Source organism: Ooceraea biroi, chromosome 14, assembly GCF_003672135.1.
Source record: "Ooceraea biroi isolate clonal line C1 chromosome 14, Obir_v5.4, whole genome shotgun sequence".
Taxonomy (NCBI): domain Eukaryota; kingdom Metazoa; phylum Arthropoda; class Insecta; order Hymenoptera; family Formicidae; genus Ooceraea; species Ooceraea biroi.
In genome coordinates this window covers 2,161,928-2,176,844 of record NC_039519.1, presented here as the reverse complement: position 1 = coordinate 2,176,844, position 14,917 = coordinate 2,161,928, and the positions used below count along the sequence as shown (strand labels likewise).

General features: G+C 34.1%; 2 protein-coding genes across 3 annotated transcripts; both read left to right on the top strand.

Annotated features, from left to right (window-relative positions):
* Window positions 1-8,654: 8,654 nt before the first annotated feature.
* On the top strand, window positions 8,655-10,594 carry LOC105280002 (40S ribosomal protein S8). Its single transcript, XM_011340161.2, has 5 exons — window positions 8,655-8,793; window positions 9,228-9,358; window positions 9,746-9,997; window positions 10,114-10,243; window positions 10,429-10,594. The coding sequence occupies exons 1-5, from the start codon at window positions 8,790-8,792 to the stop codon at window positions 10,536-10,538; spliced, it is 627 nt and encodes a 208-aa protein (XP_011338463.1). The 5' UTR covers window positions 8,655-8,789; the 3' UTR covers window positions 10,539-10,594.
* Window positions 10,595-10,934: 340 nt separating this feature from the next.
* On the top strand, window positions 10,935-13,500 carry LOC105280001 (50S ribosomal protein L1). Of its 2 annotated transcripts, none has more exons than XM_026974900.1 (8): window positions 10,935-10,987; window positions 11,248-11,437; window positions 11,711-11,918; window positions 12,018-12,200; window positions 12,287-12,401; window positions 12,871-12,989; window positions 13,079-13,176; window positions 13,310-13,500. In XM_026974900.1, exons 1-8 carry the CDS (start codon window positions 10,969-10,971, stop codon window positions 13,455-13,457), a joined length of 1,080 nt encoding a protein of 359 aa, XP_026830701.1. In that variant the 5' UTR covers window positions 10,935-10,968; the 3' UTR covers window positions 13,458-13,500. The 2 variants fall into 2 exon arrangements, with proteins under 2 accessions (XP_026830701.1, XP_026830700.1); XM_026974899.1 differs by lacking the exon at window positions 10,935-10,987 and adding an exon at window positions 11,034-11,073.
* Window positions 13,501-14,917: the final 1,417 nt, after the last annotated feature.

The following is a 14,917-nucleotide window of genomic DNA, read 5'->3' as shown; positions in this document are numbered from 1 at the left end:
GTTCTTTCCACAGTTTTATCAATAAATTTTATTGATAATTTGGTGATATTACGATTTCCAGGGCCCCTTGATTTGACGACGGTTTCTGATAGTACTTTTAACGCTGAATAAAAAAGTATATAGGTTTTGGACTAACTGCTTTCGTTTTTGAGATAGTCGGTGTTAAAAATGACGATGGTTTCGAATAATACTTTTTATACGATTTCGCGTGGGTTTGACGAGATTCGTATCTTAGACATTCCATGCCAATCGAGGTCCACCCTACGAGGGGAGGTGCGGGTGGGGGGCCGAAGGCCCCCCGCATCCCCCCTTCGGTGTGTATGTGTGTGTGCGCGCGCTCAAACTATGTGTATAATTTATACACACTAAATTTATACACATTAATTGTATTAATACAATTTATGACAGGTATGACAGGTTTCCTAACCTTCATAAGTCATCTTTAACACCGAATATCTCATAAACGACAGCAGTTAGCCCTATAATACCTATATACTTTTTTATTCAGCGTTAAAAGTACTATCAAAAACCGTCGTCAAATTGAGGGGCCCCGGAAATCGTAATATCACCAAATTATCAATAAAATTTATTGATAAAACTGTGAAAAGAACATCTATTTTAGTGGTGTCCAATTGTGCAGTGTACAATAGTGCGGTGTCCAATCGTTCCGTGTGCAATACAACGTGTCCAATCGTGCGGTGTACAATCGTTCCGTGTGCAAATGGAGGCGACCCCTCTGTGTCGCACTGTGTCGTTGCTGGAAAGCTCCCATAGCCAAAGGCCCGGGTTAAGGCGAGACCAGCATTTCCGTACTTTGATTATCGACACACTTTGCCCCTTACCGACAGACTCAGTGAGAAATGCTGGTCTCGCCTTAACTCGAGCCTTTGGCTATCTGTCTATTAGGCCCAATCCCACCAACGTCGGTTAATTTTAACCGTAGTTTAACTCACTCTTCGTCTCTTTCTAACTACCTACCTTAGAATCTGTGCTCGAACACAGTTTGCCACAGTACAATGGAACGCGGTATACGCAAATTCGAAATGGAAAATATGTGCTGATTTGTGTCAAAAGTAGGTTTGTTCTTTTCAGCTGCACTGCTGAACTGGTGCAATAAGTTAGAGTGAGAAAAAATATACTTGTCTCACTTTAACGTATTGCACTAGTTCAGCAGTGCAGCTGAAAAGAACAGACCTAGTGTCGACTGTGTTCCCTAAAAGGAAAGCAGCCTTGGACACGTAACGATTGGACACCGCACGATTGGACGCGTAATATTGGACACCAATTTACAACCGATGATAAGACGCTACGACAATGTACATGCGCTGGCTCTAAGGCCCGTATTCATAGTCGGATCTTATATTTAAGACCGTCTTAAGTTTATCTGCAGTACTCCATAGCCAATGAAATGATTCATACAGTATCTGCAGATAAACTTAAGACGGTCTTAAATATAAGATCCGACTATGAATACGGGCCTAAGTCTGCAATATATTCCCAGTATAAACTTTCTTACTTTAATATTATTAGAGTAACCAATCCTTAGGTCAGCCAGAAATTTCAACAACGCAACCAATGTTCATCAACACGCTAGCAGTTTATTAGTTCAAAAGTGACAACGTTTCGACCACGACCTGGTCCTTTTCACGTGTTATATATGTCTTAATCTAAAGATACAAATTACACAATATATAAGATAATGAAAACACAATATACAAAATAATGAAACCAAATACAACAATATTAACGGACTTACTGCCTGAGAAAGACACAAAGGCGCACGAAATAAATAAGAGACAAAGCGAACAGATCGCGGTGAGAGCAAGCACGCGAATGATATTAGACAAACAACATCAGGGAGGAAACGAGATGTTTTTCAGAATCTAATCGTATATACTGGGTAGACACTCAGTGTCTTTCTGCAAATTTATGGAATTATTCTGTTTTCGGATAAATATCATCTCAGCTATTTCACGTTTTCTAACATGTTTCTCCTGATGTAGGATATTGACATTAGACCAATCGAAATTGTGATCATTTGTTATTCTGTGTCTGCTAACTACAGACAAATCGTCGTCACGTTTCTTTATGTTCAAATTATGTTCCTTAACTCTCACCGAAAGGTGCCTCTTCGTCTGACCAACGTAGCAGGCCTCACAATCCACACAATTAATTCGGTAAACAACATCAGTCTTCACATCATTAGAGAGCATGTCTTTACCTAATTTGATGAATCTATCTAACTTATTAAAGACGGTGTAACAAACTCGAAGATTATATTTCTTATAGATTCTGCACAGTTTTTCACAAATCCCCCCGATATAAGGTACAGTTATGAACCGCTTTTTCTTTTCGTTGGTATTAACGCCATCCATTCCACAATTCGCATCATTCCTGTGTCTCAACCTCCTCAGACGTGTCATAATGTGTCGATTGACAAATTCAATCGGGTAGCAATTATTGACCAAGATAGATCGAACGATTTCTAAATTAGAATCATGGAATCTTTCGTCTGACAGTAATACTGCCCTGTCGATCAATCCCGTGACGACGCTGACTTTATGTTGTAGCGGATTACTCGCATAAAAGTTTATATACCGCCCTGAAAAGGTCGTTTTTCGGTACCAATTCGTGATGAGGTTCCCGTTGTCGCGGATAATTGTAGTGTCAAGGAAATTAAGAGAACATTTCCGCATTCAACCTCAACAGTGAAACGCAAGCGCGGATGGTACGTATTAAAGATTTTCAAAACGTCATGGATCCTATCCATTGGCAAGATAGTGAATACGTTATCCACATATCTACGGAAAATTTTAACATTAAAATCAAGACTGAATGCAGCTGGTCTCCAAATCATCTAGAACGATATCCGCTAGAATCGGTGACAGCGGAGAACCCATTGGGCTGCCGAAAATTTTGTCATAATATTGTTCGTCAAACACAAAGCTAGTTGAGCATAACACAATGTCAATCGCATGTAAAAATTGGACAAGAGTAAATATTTAGTCGTGGGCATTATCTGGTCCCATCTTCTCTTAATGGCTTGCATAACCAATTCTTTCGGCACATTGGTTAAAAGGGAAACCACATCGAATGACACCATGGATTCATTAGGTTCAATGGTTGAGCCGGCAATTTCACAAACAAAACTCCAACTATCTTTCACATATGATTCAGGTTTGGAGATAGAGTTAGAAAGAATACGTTGGAGGAACGAGGCCACATTATATGCGTGCTTGCTCTCACCGCGATCTGTTCGCTTTGTCTCTTATTTATTTCGTGCGCCTTTGTGTCTTTCTCAGGCAGTAAGTCCGTTAATATTGTTGTATTTGGTTTCATTATTTTGTATATTGTGTTTTCATTATCTTATATATTGTGTAATTTGTATCTTTAGATTAAGACATATATAACACGTGAAAAGGACCAGGTCGTGGTCGAAACGTTGTGTCACTTTTGAACTAATAAACTGCCAGCGTATTGATGAATATTGGTTGCGTTGTTTAATATTATTAATTTTGTATACTGGGAAAGTATATGCTTGGGTGGAAGAGCACGAGGAGACTAGAGACCCTATAATAAGAGTCTTGCCATAAGGCGATCTGGGCAAAATCCTGCGAGAGAGAGGGATACATTGGGTGCTTTCCAATTGCTTACACATCTTAACACAAGAGCATTTTCTTGGCTATATATTATCTTGTAAGATTTTTTAGATAATATATAGCCAATAAAATGCTTTTGTGTTAAGATGTGTAAGCAATTGAAAAGCACCCAATGTATCCCTCTCTCTCTCGCAGGATTTTGCCCAGATCGCCTTATGGCAAGACTCTTATTATAGGGTCTCTAGAGGAGACGGGCTTCGCCCGTCACCTAGTACTCTTCCACATAAAAAAATAACAAAACTTTGAGGTGACTAAAAGTACTGCGTGGAAGTTACAATGTAGAACTTTGCTTTGCATGGAACCTCGCTTCATATACTCTCAGCATATGCTTTTTAAATTTATTAAATATCGCACGTATGCGCAAAGTAAGCATGGTAGCATCGCAGCGTCTTATTAGCTCGCAATCATCGGTTGTAAATTGGTGTCTAATAGTGCGGTGTCCAATCGTGCGGTGTCCAATCGTTCCGTGTCGAAACGGGATTCGCCCGACAACAGCCATTTCATACCTACAAAGTGCCAAATTTTTATATAAAGCACATTATTGAAGTAGAAAATTGTAATTGTCGAACTTTTTTTCATTTCGAACAGATCAAAGTTTGTTGTCCACGATTCATTATTGTGTGTACTTTAATCGTGGAAAAGGATTTTTCTTTCTGTGCAAACAATAAAAAGAATTCTTTAGAAAAAAATCACTTATTCCGCTGATAATACAGATGACTTCAGGATCCCCTTAAGGCGATCCTGGAATCGTCTGTATTACCGGCGGAATCGGTGATTTTCCTGCACACTAATCTTTTTATTAGTTGCACAGAATAATAATTCCTTTTCCACTATTAAAGTACACACAGTAATAAACTGTAAGCTGGTCGATTTTATCTTAAAAACGAAGAAAAGTTAGAAAATTACAGTTTTGTTATCAGTTTTGTTGGCGTGTGACATAACCTCAAAACACATATTTGCTTAATATTTTTGTTTTGCAGGTTGTATGCCTAAAGTAAGACCAGCTTACATTCAGGACAGGATCAAGGAATATTATGAAACTTTTAGAAATGAGTTTAAAAGCCTAATAAAAAAGATTAGCGTGCAGGAAAATTTCGTGCATATGAATTGTGAAAAATGCAGTGAAAAATCGAGGTAAAGAATAAAACAGAGCACAAGATTAGTTCCTTGATATCGTGCAAACGGATTTCTTTCATCGTGCAAGAGGACTTTTCATTCTGCGCAATCAATAAAAAGATTTCATTACAAAATGTCATTTACTACGTCGGTAATACAGATGACTCCAGGATCCCCTTAAACAGCCAAATTTTGGCTTCACCCCCTCGCCAACAAGCTATGGGAATGCTTGGTCTAGGTATATACGTCATTAAGGGCCGATTTTTCCAACTTCTTGGTAAGCTTTACCCGACAGGTAGCGTATCTTTGTCTCTTCTCAGATAAGTCCTAAAAAAGAGATAAAGATATAGTACCTGTCAGGTAAAACTTACCAAGAAGTTGGAACAATCGGCCCTGAGCGGATTAACTATAAGCCTAATTTACACCGATCGTTTGATACGCGTATCAAATAGGCCGAGTTTCACAGTTGGGAGCGTCTCAATTGCATACAGTGCAATTGCGCACATGGCGCACTAGGCCAATCAAAGTGCTTAGTTTGGTTAGGTTAGGTTAGATTTGATTGATTTTATTAGGTTTGTTCTTTTTCGCTGCACTTCTGAACTAATGCAATAAGTTAGAATGAAACAAATATACTTTCTTTCACTCTAACTTATTGCACTAGTTCAGAAGTGCAGCGAAAAAGAACAAACTTATATTGTTTATGACGCCTAGTGCGCCATGTGCGCAATTGTACTGTGGGCAATTGATACTCTCCCTCACAGATTACTACTGATCCTGCAAGAAAAGAAAAGAAAAAGAAAATATGAAACTAAGAAAATGAATAAACATTCTTTTAGGCCCGTATTCATAATCGGATCTTATATTTAAGACCGTCTTGAGTTTATCTGCAGATGCTGTATGAATCATTTCATTGGCTATGGAGTATCTGCAGATAAACTTAAGACGGTCTTAAATTTATCTGCAGATGTTGTATAGATTATTTCATTGGCTACAGAGTATCTGAAGATACACTTAAGACAGTCTTAAATATAAGATCCGACTATGAATACCGGCCTATGAATACGGGCCTTAGTCTACACAAAGTAATTTTATTTTGATTTCACTATCTTAAAAACAATAATCTAAATCAATAAATGTTTGTAAAATATAATAAGTAACAGATAATATACTACTTGAAATACTTAATACTTGAAAATTGATTTATAGTATATAATTTAATATTTTTACTATATTGAGTTTTCCTAAATTATTATTGAATAGAAAAAGCATGATATTAAAGAAGTATTAAAAAGAATTATAATAATAAATACATGAATATTTATTGACATACCTTAAGGGGATGCTGGGGCTGCTAGTGAACTTCTTCGCGATGGTGCTGCCATCGCACAATATTTGCACAATAAAATGCTTTTTACAAAAATTTGGCAATTTGTACGCACAAAATCGCAGTTTCGCAAGGTGGGGACACAATTAAGGAATATGAGGATGCTTGTCGAAGTGATTTTAGAAGCGTAATAAAATCCTGTATTCTGACAGGATTGTACAGATTTCTCTTTTATTACGCTTCTAAAATCACTTCGACAAGCATCCTCATATTCCTTAATTGTGTCCCCACCTTGCGAAACTGCGATTTTGTGCGTACAAATTGCCAAATTTTTGTAAAAAGCATTTTATTGTGCAAATATTGTGCGATGGCAGCATCATCGCGGAAAGTTCACTAGCAGCTTCAGCATCCCCTTAATTGCCATTTTATGCGAAATTTTCTTCCTGGTCACTGTACGATATATATATTACATGTGTATGATAGTATGTGTAAATAAAACTATATAGCGTATGGGCATAGTATAATTAATAGGGGCACTCAGTCTTTTGTTTCACTTTGGTAGCGATGAGACAAGTTTTGTTTATGTAGTAGTCACGAAGTAATAGTAAGGAGATCTAACTAGATAGCGTAGAGAGGAAAAAGTTGGTCACAGAAAATGTTCCGCATGTGGCCAAGTTCACTGAATGGAAGAACTTGCAACATTTCGTCGTCATATTGAGTATTCGTATATGTTCATACGTGACATGTGTGTTGTGTTAAGTGTGTAAAAGTATTGGATAAATAATATTAATAACGCATTTTAAAGTGAGTATAGTTTAGTTTAGTTATATTTTATTTATAATCGTGTGATATTATAAGGTTTTGAAGAAAATTATAGAATTTCTTTTAGCATAAACTTCAGCTGAATTGTAGCTCTTATAACCTAAAATTGTTAGCATGTCAAATGAATTATTATAATATTAATATTTAACTATAAACCACATCTTTTATAAATAATCAGAATAGATATATTTTTTAATATTTGGATATACTTAAAAAATATATCTATTCTGATTATTTATAAAAGATGTGGTTTATAGTTAAAAATTAATATTAATAATTCATTTGACATGCTAACAATTTTAGGTTATAAGAGCTACAATTCAGCTGAAGTTTATGCTAAAAGAAATTCTATAATTTTCTTCAAAACCTTATAATATCACACGATTATAAATAAAATATAACTAAACTAAACTATACTCACTTTAAAATGCGTTATTAATATTATTTATCCAATACTTTTACACACTTAACACAACTACACATGTCACGTATGAACATATACAAAAACTCAATATGGCGACAAAATGTTGCAAGTCAGGGCGCAGTCCCATGGTACGGAACGTGCGCAATGCGGAATTGGCGGAACGAAGTCCGTCCAATCACAGACGTTCCGCCAACTGTAATCCGCTGAAATGTATTTTCCTATGTCCCATGCAGCAGAACTTGCGGAAGCGCAATTGGCCTCCGCCAATCACATGATTTTTTCCGTAGATTCTTCTGTTGTGTCTACCGGAATAGCGTATATTATTGGCGCGCACAAATTACACTTCCGCGTTTTCCGCTGCATGGGACATAAGAAAATAAACTTCAGCGGATCGGAATTACTACGAATGTATGCACGTGAAAATGCATGTAGGCAAAACGATGAATTTTGAAGAATTGTTTATTGTTATTTGTGAGCTACTAAAAAGATTAAAACAAAGTTGGTGTGTATTTAAAAAACAAGAGATACGTCGCAAAATTGTAAAACTGTATTATACAGAATTGCAAGAAAAAATGAAAATATACAGAATCAACGAAAGTGTTGGGTACGAAGCATATTTAGTGCCGAAAGAAGATTGCTACAAGGAGCAAGCGATAATCTTGTAAAAGAAATGTTGGTCGAAGACAGAAAAATATATAGATTATTTTAGAATGCCACCTCAAATATTTGAAACGTTAGTAACATTTGGTCCGATCACTCATCAGTAAAAAATATGTTGTTCGAGAACCTATTTTGCCTTAAATGCGGCTCCTGATTATACACTGATAATACAATCTAAAACATTATACTTGTGAAACCATTTACTGACAATACTATTTACCATATATTTTTGCAAAGACAAATTAAAAATCATTTTGCCTTTTTCCACTGGTAACTGGTAACGTAATTCCGCGATAAAATGAAAATGTGCGGAAAGAAATCGGCGGAACGAACGTAACAATGATCGAACCAATCACGAGCGTTCCGCCAATTCCGCACCATGGGATTGCGCTCTCAGGCTGAAGTCACATGGCACGTATTTTCTGCGTAACGCGTAACCGCGTAACCAATCAAATCTTTGCCTGCAGAAGCTGATATCTAAATGAAACAATATGATTGGTTACGCGGTTACGCGTTACGCAGAAAATACATGCCATGTGACGGCACCCTCAGTCTCATTGAAAGTGCGAAATGTACAAAGCTAACCTATTAATGGTGGCACCAATCAGAGAAGAGAACACGATCCGCTCCACTCTCTCTAGATTCTCTCTGATGCGCGGAATCTAGAGGCCTTTAATAAAAGCTCTCTAGCGGAATCCAGTGATACTGCTGTAGTCAGTCTCAGTTTTCGTTTGCTCGTGGTTAGTAGGTTTTGGTTCTTTGATTCTTTCTACATCTTGGCACGATGGGTGAGAAGCTTGATTTTACATATTTATCTTTATCGTTATAAATCCGCGTTTTCTCATTTCAATATCGTGATGAGACATGAATGACGTATAAAATAAGATTTGTCCTTTCTTCGGGATGGAATATTATTTTTGTATCTTTACCCTGAAGTTGTAAAAGCTGCTTCAAAAAGTGTGTATGTTGAACGGCGATATGAAACGCGCGATCTTTTCATCGCACGAATTGTTATTTTAACTTGATAGTAAATACTACGCTATTGATAAAAGATTCGTTATTAATTATGTTTATCATTCTAAGCGTTTATAGTATTGAAGTAAAAACGTTGCTACGTTTTTAACGTCAACATTATTCCTTTAGGTTTGTTAGGTTAAGCTTTTAGATTAAGCGTTTCTCTCAATGCATATATTTACCTTTACTTATCGCTATTGCATTATAGGTATTTCTCGGGATCATTGGCATAAGCGGAGGCCTACTGGTGGTAAGAGGAAGCCCATTCGTAAGAAGAGGAAGTTCGAATTGGGACGTCCTGCTGCTAATACCAAACTTGGACCACAACGGATTCATACTGTAAGTTTAACAGTTAATTTTTACATCAAATAAGTTATAACAATGAGGTAATATCAGTGAATTATATAAGTAATAATAAATGTTAACATTGTCATGTTTGGGAAGCAATATTTTTTAGCGTACAATTATATAATTTTTATACAATTTTTTATGATTTTATTATAGTTTTTGTATTCAAGATTATTTTGATACTGTTAAATTAGCAGAAATATTTTGACCTTACAATGTAATAATAATAAAATGATAAAAATGATGAGTTCCTTACCTACTCTGAATGCCATGATTGACCATAATCTCACAGCACTCTGACTGGAGCTTTAAATGTAACATTGAATTTAATGCTTTAAGCTCGATCATAAATCTATCTATTTTATCTATGTATGCAAGGTCCGTACACGAGGTGGTAATAAGAAGTATAGAGCGCTTAGATTGGATACAGGAAACTTTTCCTGGGGTTCTGAGTGCTCTACCAGGAAAACTCGCATCATCGATGTCGTTTACAATGCATCCAATAACGAGTTGGTACGAACCAAAACTTTGGTAAAGAATGCGATTGTTACCATTGATGCTACGCCGTTCAGGCAATGGTACGAGGGTCATTACGTGCTTCCTCTGGGTCGAAAAAGGGGTGCCAAGTTGGTGAGTGTTAAAATAGTAATTTAAATAATTTATTATTTAATAATTTAAAATAATTGAAATTTATAAAATGTTTGACGTATATTAAAATGAAATATAATTGGCTTGATTGTATACAGACGGAGGCTGAAGAGGAAGTATTGAATAAGAAACGTTCGAAAAAGACAGAAGCTAAATACAAGGCTAGGCAGCGATTCGCGAAGGTTGAACCTGCTTTGGAAGAACAGTTTGCAACTGGACGTGTCCTTGGTACATATGAATCATTTTTAATTGTTTTAATATAAATTATATATTACCTCTTTGACAGTAAATTATGTAATACTATTTTTTATCTAAAACATTTCTCAGGCCTTGTTAACTTGTAAAATACTTTTTATTCTTTTGTGTTATGTATGTAAAGGCGATTTAAGAATAATTACTTATTTCAATTTCAGCTTGCATAGCGAGCAGGCCTGGTCAGTGTGGCAGATCCGATGGGTATATACTTGAGGGCAAAGAACTCGAGTTTTACATGAGGAAGATCAAGAGCAAGAAAGCTAAATAAGTGTACAATTAATGAAAACAAGAAATGAATAAAAGAAATCTTTAAATACAGAAAAAGAATACGTTTCGTGTCTACTTATTTTCCACAGTCGGTAAATTTATTAAATCTTTCAGAAATTGAACGAGATAAAATATAAGTAAGACATTTAACATATAAAGGGATTTTGATTATAATTAAAAGATAGATAATAAAATATTGCAATAATTTTACTCGTAATTTCTGATATTCTTTTAGTAAGAATATTTAGTGAACATCTTGTATCTTTGATAATTAAAACTACGTGAGGAAAGTTTGAAATCTAAAAGCTTATTTTTAATATTTTTGTAGTTTACATCTCGCTAAAAATTAATTAAATTTATAAATCCCTAGATACATTAAACCAGATTAAACCAAATATTCCAATAAAAATCCCTAGCGTGTTAGATAAAACATGGCGGTGGCACAGAGCGGTACGTGCTATATCTATTCCTTTTCATGTTCCACCTATTATACGTGAAAACTAATTACATTATGTCTTATTCCAAGTTAATTAATGGTTATTAATAATTTTTAGAAATAAAAATAATTTATTACGAGGTTTCTATAATATAAGCATCTCTTTCTAGAAAGGGTCATGTATAACCACACTTGATGGTTTCAACTCAATTCAATAAATAAATCTTATTACATTACGTCTGGTTGTTTAAAGACGACTTGTTTTTTTCTACAGGTTGGTTGCTAAGTAGTTTTTCCTCGACGTATAGGCATGTGATAGGACTGAATGTTTGTCCCATCGGGGTCTTGCAAGTACGGAACTATGCTGCTAGGAAAGGTACAAGGGAAAAAGCAAAGAAAAAGAAAGTAAAAGTGGTCATTGAAAAGGTGGGCTTTATTCCACATAATTTGAGAAAGTCGAAAGTGTAAGCGGTTTTTTATATTACATATATATGAGTTTAAAATTTAATATAATTTTTATTCCACAACACTCTTCTATATTCTTATGTTCAATATTGTGACAATTTTTACATTTATTGATTAGTAATATATAAAGTAAAATCAATATATGTACTTTTATTAATAGTATTAATAGTGTCTATAATGTTTTGTTATAAAGAAGTTGCTGTGTTGGTAAAAGCTATATTTTTGTGTCTATGTATAGTGTAATTAATATTAATATTATTTTCTCTTAACAGAAGTGAAGCCAAAAATCAAATTGACCCCTCAGTATTTCCCGATGAGAGGAAGTCAGATCCAACAGATAACATATGGATTATAAGATATCACAAATGGAAAGTTCATCCGTTTGTGGAAGCGGTGCAGGGTCATCATGAGACGCATCATCCTACTATATACAATCAACCAAATGCGCCCATAAAAGCGATAATAGAATTGGATATGCAGGTAAAAAAAATTTTATAATATTACTCCTGTGCACAGAAATATTGAATGTATATTTATTTTTAATTATTTATTTATTTTCAATTACGTGTATGTTGTCAGACTGAGAAGAAGACAAAATTTGTCAACACTTTCACGCGAATGGTTCACATACCGCATACATTTAGCCAACCCGATGAAAACAGAAAAATACTGGCGTTTTGTAAGACTCCTGAGATGCAAGATATGGCGAAAGATGCTGGTGCTAAGATGGCTGGCGGTAAAGAATTGATAAAAAAAATTCAGGTGAAATAATATATTATAAATGCACACATATGATGATTGTATCATTTAATGCATTACATGTTATAATAAGGTTTGCATCATTCTAGAAGGGAGAATTTTCAACGAAGGAATATAACGTTATTGTATCAGAACCGACTATTTTACCTGACTTGCTGTTAATTAGGGGAATTATTAAGAAACAATTTCCCAACATTAAATCAGGTCAGTAGAAATATGCAGTGATAAAATTTGGAAATATTTTATAGTTAAAAAAAAAATTTAAATAAAAATATTTCATATTAAAAAAATGAAATATTTTTATATTTATGACACATTGATGTTATTTCATATGATATACAGATATATTAGTATAAGAGGGAGAACATAATATACAACAGAGACATCAGATTAATTTATTAATATACTTAATAAATATATTAGGCATGGGATTCTGAAACATTTCTTCTATAATAAAACGTCATAACTAGAATTTATACTTTTTTATACCTTATACTTCGTAATAGATATACATAGTATGCATAATAAATATAAGACGCACATTTAATCCGAGAGTATAACCAATTTTGAAATATGTATTTTAAGCAAGATTTTCAACTGAGCTCATATCATTTTCAAAAGAAATTACTTTTTCTACATTTGTATTACATGATTTATGTTCTGCATCAAAAAGGTACCCTGAACCCCGACATACAGATGCTCGTGAGGAAATTTCTAACGGGGGTAGAATACACGGCAAAGCCGCACGATACTTTTAAATCTTACGGCACTATTGACGTCACAGTTGGAACGGTATGTGTGTTTCCTATATTAATTAATTTTAATATTAATTAATCAGTTTGTATCTCGACTTGTTGTCAATCGATTTATTTATGTTCTAGCTCGACATGGATACAAAACAATTGGAGGAAAACTTCTCTGCTATTGTCAACGACGTCCATAAAGCTAAGCCACGTCGGCCAGAACCTTTTATCAGAAGGTATTATTCAGAGTCTTTTAGATTAAAATTAAAAGCCATAAATAGCATTTTTAAGCAGCATTATTATTATTATTGTAAATTTATACGACTATTATTACATACTTAATACGTAATTATTATACTTTTTTAACAGGATTTTAATTATTTCTCCACCATCAAAAGAACATTTTAAAGTCGACTTTGAACAATACTTACCTAAAGGCAGTGTATCCAAAAAGGAAGAAACAGAAAAAGAAGAAGAAGAAAAAAGATTGCCGGAAGCTTTTATCGCGTCTCAGTAATTTTGTTCATAGCGATGCCAATAAAATAATATCTACAGTTAAATGCGCATAATTTAATAACATTCACTAAAATCGAGAACCTTTATATTGCTCCTGTCAGCGCTGATAATTTATTGTTGCGTGGTTTCAAGATGAAACAGAAATTTATATCACATTTTAATGAATTTTAATTTCGCGTATTATTACTTCTTACAGGTTTAAGCTTTAAATATTCTTTTAGTGAGCTGACAATGTATGAAATTTTATTTACACGTTGCAATAATGGTTAAGACCAAAGTAACAAATAGAGATTAAGATAGAGATACAAAATAAAATTGCTTCAACTTATAATGAAATTTAATTTAATTGGAAAAAGAAATACGAAATAGCAGGGTTGGGTAGTAACTAGTTAAACAGTTAAAAGTTAAGTTAAAAAGTTATTAACTTTTAACTTAACTTAGTTAATTTTAAACATATTAACTTTTAACTTTAACTAGTTAATTTTTAAGGCATTAACGTTAACGTATTAACTTTTTTATACAAGTTAAAAATCATTCATCAATATTAAAAATCGTGGAAATGGTTGGCAGCGCTATTAGAGTCAATGTTGCCAGTTTTAAGACGCGGCTCACAGCTCCGCCACACAGTGGTCTAAACGCCCGATTTTGTGGCAAAAACTAATAATATAATATTTAAAACTAATATTTTAGTAATGATAAGTTGCATAAGGTATAAATAATATTTGTTACAGCTTAGAGAATTATTATTAATATGAAAAACAGATTACATACAATGTGGGACATTTAAAATGTTATAAATTACTCTTAAACATAGACTTCGATTTTTTTAATTAAATGGCACATAGAGGCATATTAAACTTAGGAATTCAAGAGATTAAGTACATCACAAGAAAGAGTGCAGCTACTCTTACGTGGAAGTTTTCTAACAGATGATAGATATGGATCTGAAGAAAGTAACAATCTGTTAAACAGATCAGTGTTTGTAGCAATTCTTGATATCTTTCGAGTTCTGTTTTCTTTAAAGGATCTGATATTCTTATTTTTAGCTTCAAGTACTTCCTCAGAGTAAAGTCCTATAGGTATAGATTGTTCATAGATACAGTCTGTTTTTTTATCCTAGCAACCGAATCAGCAAAAATTAGTAATTTCTTTCCTCATATTAAAAACATTTTATTAAACCACTCTGTGTAATGTGAAAACTAATGTAAATAAAGTAACGGAACTGCAGAAAACGGTTATATCAAACATATTAAAAAATTCTTCATTTTTATATGCTTATACTATGCATTCAAGGCAACACGCAAGCATTTAAATTACAGGACATCGTATTTCGTGCATTTTTTTACAATTTCAATAATGCTTTCTGGTATTTGGACGAATTAGAAAAATTCACTTTTTGCCACATTTTCGATATTTTAGACCACTGTGCGCTGCTCAGCGACTCGGTCACCTATTGGTCGA